The sequence below is a fragment of the Talpa occidentalis genome, unplaced genomic scaffold (assembly GCF_014898055.3).
Source record: "Talpa occidentalis isolate TD23 unplaced genomic scaffold, MPIMG_talOcc4v2.1 talOcc4.3, whole genome shotgun sequence".
Classification (NCBI taxonomy): domain Eukaryota; kingdom Metazoa; phylum Chordata; class Mammalia; order Eulipotyphla; family Talpidae; genus Talpa; species Talpa occidentalis.
Window position 1 is genome coordinate 43,013,619 of NW_023603184.1, and position 24,230 is coordinate 43,037,848.

The window sequence follows — 24,230 nt, forward strand, 5'->3', positions numbered from 1 at the left end:
CCTGCTCTGCTACTTCCTGGCTAGGGGAAACAAATATTCACACCTTTGGGCCTTATCTCTGTCATTTACAAAATGGCAATAATGGCACCTATCAGAATCTTAAAATTGATTAAAAAATGTATTGAGCACCAACTATGTGATGGATACCTCTAGAGGCTGGGGATGCAGAAATTATATTTATACAATTATATTTTATATTATATTTGACCATTCCTACCCTCAAGCTGCCCTCCAAGTGTGTGTGCACAAAGATGGTGACCATGCCCGGCACTCAGTAGGCGATTTACTAGTTAACTTTCTCTCCCACAGGCCAGATAACCCTCTATTTTGAACAAGTTGTTTTCAAAATAGCACACACTCTCTCCCCCTCCCTTTCCCACTGAATTGGGCAGATGACTCTTTAGTCTCACTGCAGGTTTCAGGAAGACGCCAGAAGGGGAGGACAGTACAGGAAAGCAGCCTGTGACATCCTTAGAGTAATTAGTCTGCTTTTGACACTGAGGCCAAACCCAAGCCACTCTCCTGTGCTTTTCAACTTCCATCCCTGTCACCTAAGAGTCGGCACTGCTTCCAGCCACGGTTCTGCCCAGCGTCTGGATGGCAGAAAGCTAACGAGCCTTGGAAACCACATGGCCTTTCACCTCACTCAAGGAGCTTGGAAAGATTTCAAACCAGGCAGAAAAGCGGATTCCGGTATGTTGATGCATGGCAGTCTCCACACCTATTCCCTCAGGACTGGAATTTTGAGTTTTACAAAGGACTGGAAGAGCCTATGAGCTGGAACAAGGAAGCCACTGCTATTCATCTTAATTGGAGGGTACCCTGTTTCTTGATTGGGGGTGTTCAAACCTAGCTTGGAGGAGGCCTCCAAACAGGGTCTGACTTTGCAGAAGGATAACAAGCCAGAAAAGGGCTGATGGGCAGAGAGGCCCGAGAACATGACCAGGGTGTATATTTTTAGCCCGGGCTGGATCACTATCCAAACTGCACTGAAAAGGCCCAATGGATGAATAGAAAAGACAGTTAATGTTAAATTCTCTGCCCAAAGACCTCCAGGCCTGATGTCTCTTGAGAAAAGCCCACCTCACCGCCCGATCATGTATTCATCTAGCTAACATCTCCTGGATACATCACCTAGAGGTCCCCCAGGCATCTCAAACTGTACCCCAATACTAGAATAAGTGTCCTAAAGCCAAATTAGACTCTGTCACACTTCCACTTAACACTTTCCAGCTAGAACTTAAATAGCCTTTCAAGGCTATTCATGAGTCTCGATATCCCCGGCTTCCTTCAATTCTTGCCTTCTCTCCCTACTCGACAAGTATCCTAAGCAAAGCCACTCCAAACTACTGGCCATTTCTAGTGAATCCCATGACTAGACGCTTCTTTGCAGATCTTTCACTTCCACAATGGGCGGCTGCAAGGTGCTTGCTTCTTCCTTCTCTCTCTGCCAACTCAGATCCAACCTCTGTCACCCATGTGAAATACCACCTCCTCCAGGAAGCCCCCCAGTCATGACACTTGAAAGCCATTGCTCCTTTCCTTGAACCCTTGTGCTGCTGCCAGGAACACTACGGTGATGGCCCAATTTCTGAGTTTCTAGCAGTGTTACCAACTGAAGTGGACTGATGCTCAAGCCACAGATGATATCAGCAAAAACCTTCATAATAGCCAATGGCAGAGTTATGCAGAGGATAAACACAGACTCTGCAGCCAGAGAAGGCTGAATTTGAGCCCATGTGTTTCTAGAGTGCCTTGAGCAAGTCCAAAGCTCTCTGAACCCTAGTTACCTGTGAATCACAACATCTGCAATGTGAGAGGCTTATATATTTGCTGTTTGAATAAATCATGAAGCAAGCGCACACAGGAAGAGTTCTAGAAAATGTAAAATTTCCATTCAAAGAATAGTTATTATTTCAAAATTACAAGTTATCACACCAGCAGTTTGACTCAGGAAGACAAGCGGAGACTTTATATAAGATATCAGCTTGGGCATCCAAAGAGACCTGATTCTGCAGCCGCATTTCAGGAGAGCTGACATTTGCATACTGAAGAGCTCCAATTCTGATAGAAAATGTTTCAGGGCTGTCGGGGGAAATTCTATGAAATTACAAAGCTGTCAAACTCCTGGTTTATCAACCTTTAACTCTGGCAGTATTTAGTAGTACGCCTGTCTGGGTCCAATTTCCCGGCCTTTGATTAAATGTTAGGAAATGACCATCTCATTGTAGTTAAACCTCCACGCTACTTCCCAGACAACTGGTGTCTCTGCCTTGCTTCAAAACCTCCTCTTCCTTCTCTGCTTCACTGTCAATCTCTCCAATACTTATTATTCTGAACTTTGATTTTAGGCTGTCACTTGCTATTGGGAAGGGGTACAGGAAATGTCAAGTCTCAATGGATATTACTCCTGGGGTGAAATTCTAACCTGAGCTTCCCCTCCCATAACATACCTATACAGAAATAGCTCAGCCTGATCATTTCCTTTTGATGTTTAATTGGATGTCAGTGCTTTGCTTTCTGGGCTGAGAAGCTAATGCTTCTCAGAGAGGGAACAATTCTGGCTACACAAATGAGACTTGTAACAGGGGAGAATGCTCAATGCGGAATCTAATTTTCTCTCCCATCCATGAACATAAGACAATTTCTCCAGCATTAAAGCATCTCACTCAGTCTTTCTGTCATTAATAAGAATTAAATTGTGTTCCTTCAAATTTAAATGTAATTATATTTTGCCTCGTAAATAAAACTGAATTACCATTTAAAAAATTTAGCACTAATGCAACTGCCATGTTTGGCGCTTTAATTTTTTTTTTTTAACCCCATCACTACTTTCAGTTTATTTTTTTAAAGGATTGGACTTATTTTCCTGTCAATAGTGACTTGATTTGATAACAGAGCTTTTCTGCTCCTTATCCATCATTATTATTACTTAAGTTCTGTGTTTTGCTTTTCTTTTCATTAGGGGAGGAGAATAATAGAAAAAAAAAATTGGAAGCTCAGAGGATCTGAGTTTGAACCCTAGAAGGTTCCCTTAAGTTAAGCAGAACCTAGGTTAGGTTGAGCTGACATGGACTCTGAAAGGAAAATCTTCAGTATGCACTGAAATATATCTTTGATGCAAGATTTCACTGATGCAAAGCATTCAGGGACCTCTATGATTTGGACTCTGCCTACCTTTCTGGCCCTACTTCACCCTTCCACCCCCCGTGGCTCCTTCTCACCTGTCTGACCTGAGGTAAGACTTTACAAAGAGCTCTGTCCCTTCATACCATCCCTCTACTTGAACCACCTCCCCCTCCTTTGCCACCAGGGAGCCCCCTGCAGTGGTCTCTCCATGCAGGCTTTGCTCTGCTCTGGAATGGAGCTCAGGAAGCTCATTATCCTAAAGGGAGGCCATGCTAAGGTTGTGAGGCCCTTGTGTGGCTGTTTGGAGATAAACGTGCCAGCACATTAATTTCCCTTCACCTAGAGTCAATGCCCAGTCAATGACCATGGGTGGGGGGGAGTGGTAGAGAGTCTCAGAAACCATAAGAAGGTTGTTTCTTTAAGAGAGAAACTGAGTCATTTAAGGTCACATAGACTCAAATTCAGGTCATGTGGCTCTAAACCTTCACTACATAAACTGAACTCAAATGCAAATTTGTTTGCATCTAAGAACTGTTTGGTTAATTTAGATTTAATCATACCCTCTAAAAATTACATGAAATGGCATATTTATTGAGTGCCTACTGAATGCCAGCCACCACACTAGGCATTTTATACGTACGCAATAATCTGAAAACAACCATGCAAGGCAGGCATCACTAACCACACTCTATGGATAAGCTCGGTTTTGGCAAGAAAAATCTAGCTTGGTCCCACTCCAAATCCCATGCAATTCTTACGGACTACACATGCTATCTCTGAACCCATACCACCGAATCTAAAACATCTCCACCTGTTATTCCATGAAACTCAATTGCAATAAAATGATAAGAATCATAAACCACCAGTGCGAGCATTTTATAGGCAGAATCTCTGCTATGTACTGCTTCTATGAACCAGTAACCCAAAGGAATAAAATGCAGTGAGAGCGCCCTCTCAAATAAAAGTCATTTATGGAAGACAAGATTGGAGAAAGCTCAGAGCAGTGGAAATGAGGACTGAATTTATGAGGCTAAGGACAGAGGCTCCTGGGATGGAGGGTGGTGGGAGGAAGACCTGAGGGAGAGCCATTGAGAGGCAAATGATGAATCCAAGGTATTGCATTTGAAACCATCTCCTGGAAAATTTCACACAGCCGGAAATCTTCAGAAGTCATTAGGCTCTGAAAGGAAGGTGGGCTTTTCCAATTTTAAGGACCATTTCAAAGAGGTTAAATTTCTTCCTTTCTCGAAGGCAGCTCTGAGCCAAGAGGATACAGAGCCAACTACAAGAAGTGTTGGGGTTGGGGGGAGTCACCCTGCTCAGTAGAGTGTCCCCACTTTATGCAATGGCTGATGAGACTTCCAGCCAGCAGGCTACTCCCTGGGGAAAACGTCTTGGAGGCTGTGAAATGATGCCGGCTCTTGCCCAGAAGGGGTTCTGGATGGCTGGCACTGAACATGAAACTAATATGAGCGAGTCTGGAAAGCGATGGAGAAGTAGAGAGATTTGGTTTAACCCCACAGAATGTGTGTAGGTGGTGGGGGTAAAAGGTGGGGGTGAGTCTTGAAAGAAGAGAACAGACTGTCTGTACTGAGCTGGGGTCTTCCTGGGCAGAGTCCTTAGCTGTAGTCCTCTCTCCTCCTTTTGACCCTCTCTCACTGGGTAGGTCATCCAGTGAGCACCTAATACATGCCACAGTCTGCAGGGGGGACACTGAGGGACTCTGCCCCTGTGCAGGTCACAGCATGATCACCACACACTGCTCAGCAGACCATGGAGTTTAGGGGTGGTAGGGCTTGGTGCCAAATCCTGTGTGAATCTAGACTCTCACTTATTAACTGGGGAACACTGGCAAGGAATTTACCTTTTCTGAGCTTCTGTTTCCTCATCTGGAAAATGGAACTAGTAATACTTCCTTCCCAAGGTCCTGTAACTTTTAAGATAATGGTTGTAAAGCACTTAGTTCAGCACCTGGTACTCTTAGTATAGTTAAGTGTTAAGAAATGAGTGGTTGTTTAATTAATGCTTTATTCTGTGGCTTTTCAGGAGAAAAGACAAGATTGCTGACAAGGAAACTTCTTGGATGGAAAGGGAGCTTGAGGCAAGAACTGAGGACTGGGAAAAAAAAGACCTGGGTTTAATTGAAACCCTGCCACACATTAGTGAAGGGAGGCTGCGCATTCTCCCACAGCCACACCTTTGCATCCATAGAACAGGAGCAATTGCAATCACCACCCCTACCACCACCATCATCACTACTACCATTGGGGACACCACCCCAAAAGTGATGTCCCACTTGGGATTGGAGTTGGCAGTACTATATAGGGGTGTTGGGGTACTACAGAGGGGTCTAGGGGGGCTACCAGTGGGGGTGTTGGGAGTGGGGCATGTAACCTGTGCTCTTCTGGGCCACAGGAATCTGTTCAAGCATCTTGTGTGGTTTGTCAGGAAGGAAGACCACATGAATGAGGCTGGATTTAACAAGGGATTTCTTAGATGAGATTGGAAGCCAAGTTCCCGGGAACCCAGGGGCCTGAGTAAACACTTGTATAAAGTCTGACTTCACTGTTTCCACAAACCTAACTAGAGTGCTGGGGAACTTGTCAGCTCACATTTCATTACAGGCTGGTTGCTGAGTGCAGGGCATGTTGATTTAAGCTGCCTTCATTAAATCCTGTTCTCTGTGCCAAACAGCAAGACACTCATCTTGGGGAAGAGACAGTCCTCCTTTTTAGGAGGGCCAGATGGTGAAGGCCCATCTCTGCCCACCCCTCCACCCACAGTCAGTGCTGATGGTGCAAAGATCAGTCAAAATGTGTCTGCCGGCCTGCAGCTCTGAGGCAAAGCTCCGGGCAGTGTTCGTGTCAGCCCTGCCAGGCCAGGGCAAATCAACACCAAAAAAATGACTGCAGCTACTGTGTGCCGGATTCTGAGTTGAGTTGGGCACTCAGGTTCACCACTTGACTGATATTTTCTCACTGAATCCTCACAGCAGCCCCATAAAGCAATTTTACCCAAAAGGAAACTGAGGTTCGGGGGGTGGGGCTTAAATCAACATGCTGACGTCATTCAACTAATGGGGAGCAGGTCTTTGAAACAAAGGTCTGAGTCTGTTCATTATCCTGCAGTTAACTCTGAAAACACAGACAGCCCCACCCCCATGACAACGGCATCCACTCAATGAGGCCCCTCTTGTATAACTTCATGGAAAAAACTCAGAAATCTCCAAAGAGCTTCCAGGGAGGGAACGTTCCCTTGGAAGGGGGGGGTGAAGCGAGGACATGAAGGGCTCACCAAGGCAGCCACACGCACATGTGCACATGAGTTCCATACTTAATGACCACAGGTCCTCAGAGGGAGTGTTATCATTATCTCCATTTCTCAGAAAAGGACCCTGAAGTCAAGAAAAGTCGAGTCACATATTTAGCACATGGCAAAGCCAGGATTCAGCAGGGGGTAAGAGGAGAGACCACCTGTGAAGTGGTCAGCTGAAGATGATAGCGGAGGAGAGAGCAGCCTGTGGAGGCAGCACAGAGGGCCGGGAAGTGGGCGAGGCCCAGGGCCTTGGCTAAGCTTCGCTCTCAACTTCTACATCATCAACAGTGAGCCTCCAGCAAGTCACTGTGAGCCCTGAGCCAGAGGTGGGAACGACGTTATACCACACCCGCCGCCCTGCCTGCTCCCGGGGCAGCGGTTGCAGAGTACGGTGTGTGAGGCACTCAACAAACACAAACTTCACTGCTTCAAGGGGAGACAGTAATTTTGATGCCACCTTTTGCATTCCTGGGCTTGGGGCGATCACCTCCCTATTTTAGTCAGTTACAGATTAGAGATTTCAAAACTACAAGCCACATTTCTGAAAGGGCATATCTCATCTTTCCTCTATCAAATGACAATAATATCAAGGGCTCTCATCGAATGTTTTAATGAGAATGGTAACAATAGTTAACATTTTCTAAGCCCCTATCATAGGCTAAGTAGCAAGCTACCAGCACTGTTTTACATTATCTTAAGTAATTCTCCAAATGATAATTTTGCAGAAGGTGGGTACCATTATTATCTCCATTTTACATCTTAGAGAAGTAACTTGCCCCAGATAATAACTAATTGTAGCAAGGATAGCATTAGAACCTGGGGTCAGGGGCCCTTCTCAGCATATAAAGCTCCTTTGCCTTCACCTAGGAAGCCATGGATGACATGTTTGATAGCAGTTATGGGGTTGTGGTAAACAGAATTGAGGAAGATGAGGCCTCACGATTCTATTCAAAGCTGCTTCCAGTGATTCTGCAGTCTCCTCTTGCAGGTCCAACTCAAGAAAGCTGAGTGATCTCACCGAAAGTTATACCTGCTTCTGTTGGAGGCTGCAGAGTCGCATCAGGGATTAACAAAGCAAAGACAGCTATATACCTACCATAAATCATCTTTGTGGGGACTTTATCAACAATACAACCCAACGTAGCTATAAAAGGACCATTTATTATGTTGCTATAAACAGAATATATATAAAGAATTATTCCTAAGACTCCACACACATCTGTGTTTGCAATCATGTCTTTACACGAGCTTTGCAAACAAGAATAAAAAGTCCAATTTAGACAGTGTATTGAGTGTCAGTTCTCCATTCAGTGGGGAATGGAAACTCAGTCACCCAAAGGCTCCAATGCTGTGTGGATCTCATTTTTGTCAAAGATCTAAACCATCTTTCCTGGTCACAACCAGAACTACTGATACATAATATAGTGAATTAATTTGAACTCTGCTTTATTTAAATAGGGTGGTGAATCACCTACTCACTGTAGGTGAGAGTAGATATAGAATAAAAAATCTGTAGCTGCATCTGTCATTACTTTTTAACTGTGTGTCCTGGGGAAGATTAATTAAATTTTTTTCTGGGCTTAAACTTCTTTATCAGTTGATTTCATTTGTTTGTTGTCTCCCTTCCCACATCTAAGAATATAGGTTCTACTAAAGTCATGCTTTCCTATCTCTTTATCCCCTTGGATTAGGAGAGTGCCCAGCACACAGTAGGTGTGCAGTAAGTATCCACTGCATAAAATGCTATGTCAGTTGGTAAAAAAAGGATGATGACACCATTCTCACAGGGTTTTTGTATGGATTTCAGCTGTGGACACTATTTAAAACAGAGATTAGAAGTAACCATACCAACTCTTTGTCAGGACTGTGCTAGGTGATTCACACAGGTTCTCCTTTAATCCCCCGTGTGAAGGTCTATAACCATAAAGTGCATATAAACAGAAGAGTGACAGTATCATTATCCTTGAACTTTATATGTAGACACCCTGTGGTAAACCAAATACCACAAGCAAGAACACATTCAATCCTGAGCTCATTCACACATTGTATTATTCATTCATTACTGTTTACTGAGCAGTGGCCATGGGCCAGGCCTGTGGAGTCCTGGCATTGCAGAGTGACTGAGACAGGTCTGCTACCCTCATGGAGCTTAGAGTCTAGCAGGATCAGGGTGGCAGGTGGGGGCCAGATCACAGAGAACTCTAAGTACTAGCCAAGTTTGGACTTCATTCTACAGAATGAGTGAAACAAAGGGCTTGACAGGTAGGCCACGAGTTCACGCCCACATGAGCCAAGCTCCACCCATGCCAATATCCCCGAGATACATTGCTCCCTACGGCCTTGCCTCTAGGGATGTCCATCTTGAGGTGAGACACGAGATTTCGGTGAAACTCATCTATCATTATAATCACACGGTGAAGGGGCAATGTTTTGACCCTCAGGGTCACCATGATGAAAGGAATGGTGTGAAGGTATGATTTTTGCATCCTCTATTCATCTAAGAGTGGAGGTTTAAGGGCTAGAGTTCAGGGAAAGAAGAAAGCATTCAGAGACAGGGGCAGTCCTCTGCTACATGAGAGGGGACAGGGTCTGGCCACTGATGGGGATGGAACAGTAAACATGTTACATGGAAAGCCCCTCTCTCCCTCCAAGCTGGGTCCTCCACCGCTTGCATTTACCAATAGAACAGTCGTGTCCCGTCCAGCTTGGGTCACAGCTGCACAGCCCAGTGTCTGGGAGGAAGGTTCCATGTCCTGAGCACTGGTCCAAGCAGGTGGCCCTGGGTGTCTCGCAGTTGGTGCCGCCCCATCCCACAGAGCAGTGGCATTCGCCTCGCACGCAGACACCGCGGCCGGAGCACGTGGGGTCCATGCAGTCCACTGGACACAGAGAGAGAAAAAACAGGTGAGCAGCTGACCGACAAGAGAGGAGTTTCTTTAAGCAGTCTTCCACACTTTGGGGAAGGGGGTACCACATGCTCCAGGAAGACACAGACTCCCTGCGCAGAGCCCACAGGGTGCGGCAAAGAGCCACTAATGACTCTAGCAAATGGTAGACCTGGGTTCCTGACTGCCTGTGTCTCTGAGTCTCCTTCCCTCACATGTAAGATGTGGATCCAGAGTCCTAGCCTGGGTTTGTGGGGTGGACAGAGTAGGAAGTAGGTATCAAGTGCTAATACAGAGCCACCGCATCTGTAATCACTGTAGTAATCCGGCCAGGACTCTGCTTTGTTCAATCCCGTGTGTCTATCTCCCAGAAAAGAGCACACATGTAGGAAGAACTCAACAAATCTTTGTCAAACAGTCTTATTGTTTAAACTTCATAATGCAGCTTTACTTATGTGAGTGTGGGGCTGAAAAACAGAGTTTCCATAATACAAACAAGAATTTATTTTGCATTTCAGTTCCATTAGCTTTTATCATCTTCCCCAAATTCTTGTAACTGATAAGACTTTCAAACCTCACTCTACAGAGCACAAACATCTCAATGACTAGTCAACATTATATGGCAGCTTTGCACAGCTTCCTCTCAAGCGGCAGGTGGACGATATAGCGGCAGTCAAGCAGCACCAAGGTTCATAGGCCCAAGTTCACAGTGGTCCCAAGAGACTAAGCCAGAAAGAAGGGAAGAACAGTAACATTGAGAATGACCTGCTCTGTGCCTGTGGGAGGTGCTTACAGACATTACAAGGCTAGGTTTTCTCAATAACATAGTGGGATGCAGATGCAGAAACTGGGGCTCAGAGAGGTAAAATGATTTATACCTGAGCAGATAATTAAACCTTGCCAGAGAGAAAGCTGAAGACAGGCAGGTCTGTCTGATTGTGATATTCTGCTACTGGGGTTGATTTTCCAAATTCAAAGCTTTAGTTACAGGCCTACACAAAAATTAGCCGAGACCACTAAAGTTCCACAAAGCTCTGCACAGAAAATGTAGAAAAGTATTGAGCATTATGTGTGCCCCATGGGGCAGCAGAGAGTGGACAGAGCTGGTAAAGGAGGGTGTTCTGTGTTCTTTACTCAACTAAAATGCTGTCAGATCTGCCTGGTGTTCTGGAGCGGTAGGGGCTTCCACTCATTTTGCAATGGTAAGAGGACAATGGGGTGCTGATTGGTCCCAGCACATAGCTGGTGCGGAAAAAGTTTTGCTGGAGCAGCAATGAGCTCCAGATAGGAGCTTATGAAGAAATCCTATGATTTAGAGGAAGGAACTCAGGACTTGACCTCTGGTGTGCTAGGTTCAAGGGTCAGGAGACAAAATGTACTGATTCTATACCATGGTCAAGTCACAAACCTCTCTGAGCTCCCATTTCTAGGGCAGGTGTGAGATTAGCACCCACCTCTGGGGTTGCTGTGAGGACCAAATGACAATGAGGCTTTGAAAGGACTCTGTGAGCTGTAAGTTGTTGGAAAGAAGTTACTTTTCCATCTTCACAGGCTATCCAGCAGTAAGACTTAGTGAAACTCTGCTCAGAGCTCATTTATAATTTAGACAAGCTTTTACTTTCTTTATCAATTAAATTTTATAACCCTGTATATTTGACTTTTGCACAAAGGACTGGGAAACTGGCCTCACAGACACCAACGGGCAGAGTTTTTACAAACGGCAGCATTTTGGGAACAGAATGTTTATTTTGAGGGCCAGCTTATTAAGAAAACTTTTTTACTACTTCGGTTTTCAAAGGAGCTCAGCTTAATGACCTAAATGATAAATACGAAGATCAGAGGCCAGGAGCAACCTTGTGCTAAAAACATAATAATGGTAACAACAGCAGCAATAATAACAATTAGCATTAATTTAGTCCCTCTCTGAGGCCATATTTTGCTATTAAACCTTTTATATACATGATCTCTTTTAACTCTAATAACAGCCCTCAAAGTAGATGCCATTATTATCCTCATTTTAAAGATGAGGAAACTGAACACAGAAAGGTTAAATAACTTGCTCAATACCACACAGTGGTGAGTGGAGGAATTCAGATTTTAATCACTCTTTCCTGGTGCAGATTTCCTGGTATGTCGTCTATAATCTTACTGGTTCAGAAATACATGCATACATTTGTACAAACAAGGGCACCCAAAGTGGTTAAGAGTAGAAATTAAAAAAAAAAAAAAAAAAGACAAGGAAACAAGGAGAGAAATAGGGCAAAGAGGAGAATTAATGAAGTCAAATGTAGGCAAAGAGTCTTTTATCTTGCAGTCCCTGGGTACCAGTTAATAATGGCTAAAGTATGACCTGTTGGGTTTCCTGATAATTAAAAATAATAAAAATAATAATAGTGATAAATTTTCATGACCTGCCTCAGATCTCAGAACCCCAGAGGGATTATTCTGGCCCATTAGGTTACTATGATATTTCCCTCGATCCAAAGAGGAAACAAGTCAGCCATTCCTATCTCCAGCATGTAAAGGTATTTCCTGTTGTGTGAGTGCCTGGACCTTAGCTTTGGGTTGAAGCTGTCATCTAAGGCGCCCTCAAGTTTGAATCTATAAATCTGTTTGCCTGTTAGCATGCAAGCTGAGAGGGTGCCAAGTTTAGCACGAGGCCCTTGGCATCACCATCCTGTTCCTCAGACACAGTAAGTCTGAGAGAGGCCCAGGAACCAGCAAAGTGAAACCTACACTCTCAGAAGATGGTCCAGACAGGGAACAAAGATTGGAAGGAAGTGATGAGAGGCTACCTCCAGGCAATGACTTGGCCAACCAGGTGGAACACGAGGGAAGTTTTAAAAAGGACAGCTTCCCCAGGGCAGGCAGTTCCAGGAAACCTCTGCTGAACTGCCAGAACACCATCCCTGCTTACCCTGAACCTAAGGCCACGAGGACCCCTTATCTGCCCTCCCTTTCTGGGGCCTCTGGCGAAGGGAACCCTAAGATGAGATGGAAGTTTCCAGAAGAGTCTTTACTTCCCAGGAAGCCAAGAGTAACATAGGAAAAACCAGCCAGCCTGCTGCAGGGTTGGGTGTGGGGGGGCCACTGTGCTGAAGGGGGCAGGTTGGCAGGGAAGTGGGCTGAATCCCCTTTAGGATACAGTCTAACTTAATCTCTTCTTAGAAGAGGTGCCAAACAGTGACATTTTTGTTCCTCTGCAGAGCTTGCCATTTAAGCCAAAATTCTGGCAGAAGCTCATCCCATTAACGAGATGATGACGCCTGCATGGCAGGCTGCAAACACAACTCTCCCCAAATGCCCCACGCTTGGATGACCACACAAGCTATTAGAAGTTCTTTGGGACCAAAAATACAGCTTCTCACTTTTCACTACAAAGGGTCTATGCTGTTCTCCCCCATCCCCAACTCCCTCCAAGAGTCCCATCGGCCTGATTTAGGCTTTTAAAAATATGGGGCAATAAACTTCAGAAAGAAAAGGGTGGAAGGGAAAAAGTAAGCTTGTTAGCTGATGTTTTATAAACAGTGCAGCGGGGCCCCGAGGAGGGGCACAGAGAGAAGGGAAGAGGACAAAGGCTTCGAGAAACCCCCTTTATAAACACAGGACTATGCAATGATGCTTCACCAGAGAGACAGAAATAATAAAAGGAATCAGTACCAGATGGGCCACCTCAGAAAAGAAAGCAGGAGTGCAAACACTTCTTTTCAAAAAGATAATGTAAATCAGAGAGCTAAACAACTTCTTCCTCTCCTTGTAAGTCAGCCGGCACTCGGGGGCACTGTCCGGTGCCAGCTGACCTTCGAAGGACAGCCTTCCCTGCGGGCCCACACAGCATGTGTGGGGGATGGGGGGTGGGTGCGACTGCCCTGCAAGGTCAAGAGGAATCTCCTCATAGTTTTTCTTTCCTTCTCAGGGTCTTCATCACAAGTGGCTACAATGAAAAGGGAAAGCAGATGAAGGTCCCTATTGTCATTAGGGGACGTCCAGTTACTTTGTTTGAGGGGCCGGTGCTCTCCTCTCTCCAACAGCCCGAAGTAATCCCTCTCCCAGTTAACAGGACTCCAGCTACACGTGGGGTTGACAGAAAGACAGCCCGTCCCAGAGAGATGATTTTCAGACACTAATTCCTTCCTGTTTCTCACTTTCTTAAAATAGGCCCGTTATATTCTCTCTCAGTTTTTGTTTGTTTGTTTTTTCGGAAAAAATGATGCCTCGATAGGGGGCTGTCTGTTAAATCCCAAATGGGATAAGAGAGCTAGCTCTCCTGGCATCTCTTCCACCCACTGTAGAAGGTGCCAGGCCCTAGTCACAGGCAGTGTTCATCAGTTTCAGGGGCAAATCCATCCATTTCCAAAACTTCAGTGAGTGGCGTGAAATAGGAAATGTGCTTCAATTGTCTCCAGAATAAAATTAACAATGTAAGTGCTAACATTTATGGGGCATTTACTCTGTGTCAGGCACTGGGTCATTTAATTTGATCCTTACCATGGCCCTCTGAGGAAGGTATTCCCGTTTTGTAGATGAGAGAACTGAAGCTAGTTAATGGCAAAGCCAGGACTCCAACCTGATTCTGATTCCCAAGTGTGTATTCATAAAAACTACACTACACTGCTGGTGGGTAAGACCCCTCTCCTTTGGAAATCCCATGCAATCAAGGGGAGAAAACAAGGGTCTGGAGGGAGAAGACGTGGGTGAATCATAGCCTGCATGGGTTAGCTCTGTGATCAAAGGTATGTCAGTATTCACTCGCGAAATAGAAACATTTACTTATATCACCTGGTTAGATTTTCTAAGAAAGAACTGATGCTGCTGTTAAATCATCAGTTAACCTTCTAGCCTCAATCTCCACAGGCATGAATTTACTTTATGAAGGAAAGATGGGCACTGAAGAGCCACAAACATGAACACACACACAAGTGTGTGCAAGCACATGTGGTTGGCCACCTGCAAGAGCAGGATAATAGAGGACGGAGTCTTGAGGTCTATAATAGTCTTCTGCTGCAGAGATCAGGAGATCAGATAAGCTTAAAAGGAGTATAGAAAGAACTGGGACTATGGAGCCAGAAAGATGGGCTGAAACTCACCTCTGCTGTGTACCGCTATGTGACCCTGGGCAAGTCACCTGATTGCCTGAGAGGATTACCTGTTCCTACTGGGGTTGAAGTGACCTGATACAAGACTTCTAGCACAGCAAGTGCTGAAAACATGACACCACTCCTCTTTTCACTGAGCAGGACATTGGCTTGTCCTCATCCTTTTGATTAACGACTGTTGCTAAAGGCTTCTTGGCTCAGGGATGGAGGTCACAGGGTCACTCAGGAGGCCCCCTCTGTTCCCGCACGTCCTCTTGGCCCTGCACGCTGGTCATTATCTCAGAACCAGTGCTGGTGCGGCCTGCCCATCAGTCTTACCTTCCTCGCAGCTCTCGCCCTTGTAGCCAGGGTTGCAGATGCAGGTGCCCATGATGCAGGTGCCATGGTTGCTGCAGGCCACGTCGATGCACTGGTTGGTGGGCACGTCGCACTCAGCGCCCTTCCAGCCGCTGTGGCACAGGCACCGGCCCTTCATGTACTGGCCATTCCCACTACAGAGCACGGGGCAGGAGGCTGCAGACATAGCACAGAGCTCTGCGTGAGTCCACCGTTGCTGCTTTGTCCCTGTCTTCCCTTGGCCAGCTGGTTTGAACAATAGCCTCAATATTTTGCCCTGTGTGCCCATCTGTTTCTCTTGCTTTGTTTGTTTCCAGCTTAAACACATCTGAAATTATAGGCAAAGGTGCGAAGTGCAGGGCCAGGTGGAGTTGGTGCCCACCATGCTGCTGGCCCCCTACCCCCTCGGGTTACAGTGCAGCCCGGGACCCTCTGTCAGGACGCCTCATTCTGTTCTTTGGTCTCATTGGAAATGACAGTAGCTGGGCCTCCTGCTGCCCCTTCTTCCCCCAGCACTCTCCTCCTGAGAGCACTCCATTTCCTTTCCACACCTCATCTGCAGTGCCACTTACTGTTCTTTAAGCAGCAAACCTCAGCTTCTTTTGCCTTTCTGGCCCCCACTCAAGCCCTGTACACTACTGCCCCGTAAGAGAACAGCTGAGCCCTATTTGGTGCTTTAAAGCATTATCTTTTCATTCTACCTTTTAGTGTAAAGGGCTTTGTGATCATCGGTACAAAGGACACTATATAAAAATAAATTATATTGCACTGTGCTGTAAGTACCTACCAGACTTGCTGAGGTACAATAAGGCTGTTTTATACATGACTCTTAACTTTAAGTGCATATGGGATGAGACAGAAATTCCTGTGACAGTGATGACTCATCTCTCCCTTCTGCACCACCTTCCAGGCCCCCACCTGGCTTCTTTTCTTTTTAAAGCACTCAGCACGTAATCACTGCACCTCCTTGGGCTGCCGGCTCTGCTACCTCAAACTGAGTCTTTCTCACAATTGAAAGAGTAAGCAGAACCCCCCAAGCTGCACCAGGCCGGCATTGGCGGCCCTGTGTCCTCGGCTTGGAATCCCATCTCCACTTCCCACCGATGGACACCACTGCAGCAGCAGGTCTCATTAAAGGGTCTCCTCAGGGGAGACTTTCTGGTCCTTTCTTTGTCCAAGTAAGACAGTTGCTCCCTTTCACTCTGACAGATGCCTCCTGCATTCAGCCTCGTTCAAGTGTGTTCTGCTTACTGAACTGCTTTGTAATGCTCTGACTTGTCTGCCTCCCAGCCTGAGAGCTCTGGGTGGAGTGCAGCTCAGTGCTGCACCCCAGTGCCTAGCATAGGACTGAGTCCTAAAGGGGACAGAGTAGATGCCTACTGAATGAGTGAAGAGGTGGGAAAACCAAAGGAAGAGGCCATTCTTGGGGGGTGGGGAGAGGCCATTCTTGGGGAGTGGGGATGTAGGAAGACCCTGAGCTCTCTTCCTCCCATGGACACACCCATGGACACCTATACAAGGAGTAATTTCTTCAAAATGGAAGGGTAAGATTTATTTTCTCAATGGAGTGCTAAATTCTCAGCAACTACAATCTCCGTCGGCATTTTTCTTGTTAACTCTTCTTGGCCAAAACTACAGGCTAAAGGCACAGGGAAGAGGCAGGGCAGCCTTTTAAACGATCACAATAGGGGTTATCATTAGCACTGTATGTGCCAAATAGCTGCAACATCAGGGTCTTGTGTGGCGAAGGACAGCCTTGCCTCCTAAGCCCCCCCCTTCCCCCCACCTTGTTGGCTTCAGCCAAGATTCTGTCTGTGCTATTAGAGGGTGTAATAGAGCAATAACTCAGGCCCCATCCCCTGGGCCACAGAGAAAACACAGCAGCTGCAGTGGAGCTTCAAAGACACCGGGCAAAGGCTGATTACTTCTCTGCTTTTCAAAGGACCCCTCTGCCACTCCCCACGCTGCCCCCAAACGGACACTAAGTTAAGCGAGGTTGCCCCTTCCTGGTGAGATGCACATGTGGGTACCAGCGGCTGGCCGGGCAGCGGCTGTGTCTGCAGACCTCCCTCTCAGGGACGGCCCTCGGGCTGGCTTCTGTTGGCCCTGAAGGAGCCTGAGGTGGTGCTCCTGCCCTCAGCAGCAGCGGAAACTGAGCTGGGCGCCTGGCAGCAGAGAAGGGGCTCACTTGCAGAGGCCTCACCTCTGCCGCAGTCGGGGCCCAGGAAGCCCAGGAAGCAGTGGCAGGTCCCCGAGATGCAGTCTCCGTTACCGAAGCAGTTGCTGGGGCAGTTATCCACCGATTCTGGGGGAGAAGAGAGGGAGAGTTGAAGACAGAAACCCCTTTATTCAAAGAGGGGATCCCAGGATCCAGCCCCAGGTTAAGCCTGACACACACGAGCGCTTCCGGAACGTCGCTGAAAGGAAGCGGGAGGGTTCACAGTGTTACTTGTGCTCTTGCTGAGGTGTTCTGGAAGACACCTGCCTTGACCATTTTTTAGGAACCAAACCTGTATCTACAAATGCGTTAGAAATTCTTTAGCAGAGAGCGTTGGAAACCACCCTTCAGCTTATTGACAGTGTTTCCCTTTGGATACTGGGCTATTGGACAATTAAGGTGGTCTTCTTTATATACTTGTGTTTCACACTTTTCTTATAATGGAGTAATATTCCATGAATTCATTTTTTCATAAAATGACTGGGCCTCTGTAAATCTGTCTTTTCTTACCGCTCATTTTTCATCTAACAGTCCAGGTTCCCCCACTTCTCATCTAGGTTAATGCAGTGACCTCAGCTTCCTCTCTTGTTCTCCACCTGATTCCTTCTCCACCCAGCAGCCTCACTGTCTTCTCTGGAACAAATCTGATCCTCTTACATAAAACTCCTTCCTGACTCCCATTTGCCAAGATATAAAAATTTGAGGCCTTTCAAAAGGCATTGGATTTTTCTCTTATCTTTCCTTTGCCCTTCCTTCATCCCAGTCTCTGCTAGCATGTCCATATTTTTTCTGGAATGTTACTTTCTCTACTTCTTCCTAATACTTTTGGTCTACTCTGTGTGACATGGCCAAGAAATAAAGCATTCATTTCAGAAGATTCATCAAGAAATTAATTAGTCAATGTTTGTAGCTCTACTTAGTAAATCTGTTATCTAGAAAATCTCAATAATGCCAGATGAAGAATAAAGCGAAGAAGCCGCTGTGTACTGAACTGCCATGTATTTTCATGCAGTTTATCTCATTTCACTGCCACCAATTTTTTGAGCATGTGTTGCTATTAACACACTTTTTAAAGGAGTCTGAGAGAGAGAGAGATAAAAGTACTCACTGAAGGCCACACAGCTACTAAGACACATGGAGGCAGGATTTGAACCTAGGCCTTTGGTCCCAAGTCTGATTATCTCAATGATAATACACTCTCTGGGCCTTGCAGAGACATGCCAGAGGTCTCAGACTGAGCAGCAGAGTCAGAATTGCAAGTAGAGGAAAAAGTCTGCAGGGAGAGGCAGAGCTAAGGATTCAGCCTCTTTCCCTAATTTTCATCTGTGAGGAAGCCAAGAATAAAGCCTCTGTTAAATAAGATGTTAGCATATAAGACAGGAGCCCATGTCCTGAAATTTGCAGCTTATCTGGGAGAAGGAGATAACTGTCCCTTGGATGGAAGCAGGAGCCAGGGAAAAAGCTCTGCTTGGACATAAGGAGACCTGCATGTGGGTCTATGCTAGGTGCCAAAAGCAACTTCCTTCCTCTCTCCAGGCCTCATCTTCCTCAAATGCAAAATGAAAGCACTGGCAGGGGTGACCCCTCGGACTGCCTTCTGTTCTAAAATTCTTTCTATCATGAAGAGCAACAGTGAAGAAAAGGCATCCAGAGAAAGCCATCAAGGCTTGAACACTTCAGGTCAATGCAATGGCAACTGCTATGGGGCAAAACCGGGAGAGCAGAGGCTTTTAGGAAGAGATGGACTTGAAGAGTGGTTTGGGTATCAATAGATGGGATGTGCAGAAAGCCCATTCCCAAGTGTCTGCCATTACCAACTTGGAAACTATTTAAAAACTTAGGAAAAGGGGGCAGGATATGGTTCCTTTTGTTAACGGGAAATCCCACACACTCCAGGTCCCTCTTTAACACAGGAGCTGTTAAGAACAAGAGGTTCTGGGCTTCCCTGGTGGTGAAGGCAGTTGAGCGCAGCGCTGTGAAGCTGTCCACAGCCTCTGAAGCACCAGTTCAATCACCACCGGCCTCAGAGCAACCTACATGGCGCAGCAGACTTCTCCTGTCCTGCCCGCTGCTGCCCTCAGTAGTGTATTTAATCAGTCTGCCTGTTCTGTTACCCGCTCTGTCTCTGGTGAATCCTCTCACCCTCCCACGCATCTGGCCTGTACCCCAGCTCTTGTATAAATAAAAAAAAAATAAGTCTTATATAAATAAAAAAAATAAAAAAATAAAAAGAACAAGAGGGTCTAATCCAACATGTGGCCTCACTTCAGGTCTGGGTCACAGCAGAACAAGTTTCAAAAGCCAGGGCACTGAGGGACCCGGCTTTTCACTGAATTTTCTGGGAAGAATCCATGTTGTCATGCCTAAAAGTCAGAAGAAGCTTCCTAGACACTGTTTTTATAAGGGATGACTTAGGACATTTCATTTTCAATATTCCTTTAAAAAATAAGAACTGTGAGTAAAGTTTAAGGCAATATTATTTTCACTTGAAGCTACTTGCTAAGGGTACAAGTGGAGGGTGGGTGTCTCCTGTTGCAGAAGATACACACGGCTGGAAGGCCCAAGGCCTGGCCTCCACATCTTGCTTTGTAATGTCATGGCTGTGGGGCCTTGGCCATGTCACTTAATCTTTCTCTTCTGTTTCTGCATCCCCTACTTAGCAACCCCTATTCCTTCTTTTCTATCCAGCTCAAAGATTTCCTTTAACATGGCTTCCTGATTTCTGAAACAGACTAAGTTACTCCATATAAAAAAGCACCACATAATCTGTGTTGTTGCCTGAGAACTCTTTGAAGGCAGAAATGGAGATCATTTATGTCTGTATTTGCCCTGATATTCAGTCTACAAAAGGGGCTCAATCAACGCTTATTGCTACTCCTGAATGAATTCAACTAATCAACCTCAGACATCCCTCCCAGATCTAAAATTCCATGGTTCAGTCCTTCTCAAACCCAATAGGACAGACTATGTCTCCTAATAAAATTACTGTAATTACTAGTTGGATTTTTAACAGGATCAATGGCAGGTAAGTGTTGTGTACTTCATAAATTTTGATTCACAAAGTCTGCAAAGTTCAGACATGTTAATCATATGCCAACAAGTCTTCTTAGAGAAAAAGTGAGGAAAGCCTATTTTCTGTGATGGAGTATAATGCTGGTTGCTAAACCTGACAGAATAGAAGCCTGTTTGCTACAAAACTTGCCCCAGGCTACTGGTGTCAGAGAAGGTAGAAATTTTGGGAGACATGGAATAATTTTAGGACTGCAACAAGGAAGTAGAAGGGAGACATTTGGAAAAATTTCCTTTTGTTGAAATGTTTATGTATATAGTTTTTCTTCCATTTGGGAGGATTTCAATGACTTGGAGTCTGCTTGGGATCCCACAAATAATGAGTCTCCATCGACTACATATTTTGATGCTAAATGCTCACAAAGGGTCACTCTTTGGCCGGGAGATACATGAACTTTATTCATGAACATGCTGTATGTTCCCAGTTAGTGTCTGGTGAATTACTTCCCCCTATTGGCTCCTCTTGCTTTGCTTATGTTCAAAAAGCAGCTGCCTTCATTCATCAGGAGGTGTACCATTAGATCTTCTCAGATCTGGATTAAGAATCCAGATGCCTATAGATAACTGGGTGTTTCATAATTGGGTGTATGGTAACTTAGGAAACAGGGTCTTTCCCCCAGCTTTGTTTTTCTACCACAGCAGTAGGTCCTGGTAGGAAATCAGATTTTCAGGAACTTGTTTTTCCTTCCATTAATATTTGAATGCCCAGTTCAGTTCATTCTCTGGACATGTGTTATGAGGGGGTGTTCTCTGGATGTTGAAAAAAAATACTGCTGGAAATACAGAGGGGCATCTACAGGAGGAAGAAAAGACAACAAAGCTCCTTCCTGGAGGGGACCCTGGAGTGGAGAAACTACGTGGGCCTCGGGAACACACCACAGAGCCTCATTTTGCCTGTTCACTACCCATCTGTGGAATAAATCTTTAGTGTCACCGTATCCAGGTGAAAGATGATTACCATTGATGATATAGCCTCCTGAATTTAGGGCTGAGGTCTGGGAAAACCTGCTTTCATTGGCCACCTTCTGCTATTCTTTCTTAAAATCCTGAAGTCTCATTTTGTAGGAAACAAGCAGAGGCCATGGAGGAAAATCCTGTATGGAAGAGGTATACCAGGTAGCCCAACTGCCCAGGGGATTCATGTTTCACAGGGACAAAGTACTAGCAGCAGAAAGGAGGCTCTTTCACCTTCAGATCTCCATGGAGTGGGCACGCCCACCTCTTGCCCTAGCCTGAGAACACAACCCTCTGTGGTCAAAGGAGCTTGCTTTATGGCTGCAGCACCAAAGACAGGAAAGAATCAGTTATGAGTGAGGTTGGAGGCTGATAGCCATTCTGGGTCTCTCCTTTCTTCACCTACCATTTAACCCTCCCTTCTAGTGCCTTCTTGATGTCTCTCTGATGTATTCCAGTTAACAGAAGTCTGCACTTACTACCTACAACTCCTTCCTCTGCTTCTGTTGTAAAATTGGATGTTGACAACTGAGTACCCAGTAGAAGAACCAGGGTCTCCCTACTGCCCCACAGAGATCCACCCTCTGATGCCTCCTCCTGGTTTCTCTCTAGGATGCTAATACTTCAGGCCAGAAGAACTTGGACTCTAGGACAGCTGATTGGATGATTGGATGTGTAACCTTATTGCAGCTAGTAAAATTTATACTCTAGGTTATATCTATTATATTTCCTTTACTCCTAAAAGAGGACCAAATTTACCATCAGCAACCAAAAGACGAAAGGGAAACAAACTGGAGAGCTTAGCTGGGATTTAATTCTATAGCAACTCCAGGTTGAGGGAAGAGTCTAACAGAGACCCTCTTGTTCCCTCAAATGGAACTGTGAGCGGTATATAATTATAATAATTATGAGAAATAGGCACCTTTGTTGCCATTTTGCTGTTTCAGATAGAGAATGAGATTGGAAGCCACTTGCTCCTGGTCACACAACTGTGAGGGTGAATTTTGTAGGTGAAATAACTTTTATCTGAAGTTAAAGTGTTTTGTACATGGTCTGGACCAAACTATGGGCTCTGGGGCCAGCTGCCTCTTACTAGCTCTGTGCCTTTAGACAAGTCATTTCTGAACACCTGCTTCTTCGTCTGTGAAATGGGGATAATAACAGCACCCACTTGAGAGAGTTATTTTGAGGAGCAAATAGTATAACACTATGCATATAAACATGCTTGCCCAGGACCTGGAGGAGCTGGCATTTTGGTTTTAAGGAGTGGTTATATATTCCTTCATCTTCGAACCAAAAAATACTCTAAGTTGGTCTAATGACTCTAACAAAGGTTATATGGGTTAGTGGAGGTAAACACACATGCATGTACATGCATAAACACATAGAAACTCCCCACGGTAAAGTGGGAAAGCAAACAAGCAATGTGCTGAATATGAAGAAGGCAGGGTGTTTGGGTAAATTTCCTCCTGGGGGAAGACACTGTCAAAGCAAATTAAACCTGTTGTCTCCCAGAAGTCCAAACACAGGCAGACTCACGCCAACATCTGAAAGAACTTTTCTCCCTGTGCTCTCTAGATTGGCACTGGGCAGGTGCCAGGTGTTGGAAAGCTGTTCCATGGCCTACGAGGTGTTAGTCCCTGTAGGTACCCCAGCTTTCTTTGCAGATGATGGAATTCAAAGGCCTTCAGTCTGCAACAGTCTAGGTCAATGTAATGACAAAAACTTGACAAAGCCCCTGACAGCCTGGGCTTGAAGCCAGTTCTGCACTGGCATTTGAACTAACAGATCTGTTTTCAATCATACCCAGAAGTCTACCAACCACTACTACGAGCTCTAAAGAAGGCTCAAGGAAAAAGATGGTTCCCCTGATTATAAATATACTTGGTCTTTGTTTTTTATTAATTATTTCTTGGGGGACAAACTAATTTTGACCAAATAAGCAAGACTATGAGCTCCTTGAAGACAAGCATCATGTCTGATTTTCCAGAGTCTGGTGAGATTTACACAGCAGCACACTCAAGAAAATTTATAGTACTGAGGAACTGAGCAGGAAGATGGGGGAAACAGGAGAAAGGCCAGGGTAGTAGGTTTGGCACAACTAGATTCAAGAGAATAGTTGGTGGCCAACAAAGCTATGGTTTCCTTGCATCTTTAAATACACAAGAGCCAGAATGAAGTGAGTAGTGGGAAGTTCCACTTTACTTTGCACTCTCAGACCATTTTTGAAATTTAGGCGTTCATATGTGGGAGCCAGATTTAAGAGACCAATGAGATGGACTGGAGCATGTTCATCAAAGAACAACCAGATGGATAAAAGAACTTTTGAAGGAATTGGGGATTTAGCTTACTTAGGGAGTATGACTTTGTTTAAAAACATACAAAGGGCTATTATGTGAAATAGGGATTAGACTTTTGTTTTGTGGCCCTAACAACTTGACCTAGGTCCAGCGAGTAAGGACTATCATTCCTGGCAATTGCACTTGGCTCAAAAGAAGAAAGAATTTTGTAAGAGAGCAGAATATCACTGTGTTGGGCCAGATCCTTGATGTGTATTTATCTGCCCAAATATTATAAACTTCTTGAAGGCAGGAAATATGTATTTCTCTCTGAATTTTCAGTAAACAGTATCCTTGATTTGAAATCGGAGTTAAGTGCATGTTTTTTCAGCTGAATGACTACATAAATGGCCTAGGTGATCTCTAAGATCATACATTTTCAGTCTTTGGATATATTCAAAGCGGAACAATTTAATAACTAGCAGGAATATTGCAGAAGGATTACAGATAAGCTGGATGTAATCTTCTAAACCTGAAATAATTTGGTTCTATAATGCACATGCCTGGACTGTATCAAGACACACTAGGTCTTAGTCCTACACCTGCCACCAGCTTGTAAGGTGACCATGTCCAGGTCCTTTCTTCACTTTGCATCTACAAAATTTATTATTTTTATTCAGCAATTTATATTGAGTATATAGTCTACTGAGGATTGAGTAGTGAAGAAGAGGGCTTAGATGATCTTTCAGATCAAATATCCTGTGATCTCAGAAACATTAATTCCAAAGGGCACCTGCATGCCTATGTTTATAGCAGCACTATTTACAATTGCTAAGCTATGGAAACAATCCAAATGCCCAAAAATAGATGACTGGATCAAGAAGATGTGGTACATATACACCATGGAATATTACTCAGCATTCAAAAAGATAAACACATGCAGTTTGCA

General features: G+C 45.1%; 1 protein-coding gene across 1 annotated transcript in view; it reads right to left on the reverse strand.

The window, feature by feature from the left end:
* Positions 1-24,230, reverse strand: part of TENM4 (teneurin transmembrane protein 4) — a 451,821-nt gene that overhangs the window by 135,651 nt on the left and 291,940 nt on the right. Inside the window, 3 exon segments of the mRNA XM_037523044.2 lie at positions 9,123-9,323; positions 14,744-14,938; positions 16,965-17,066. Coding sequence (XP_037378941.1) covers positions 9,123-9,323; positions 14,744-14,938; positions 16,965-17,066 — 498 coding nt within the window.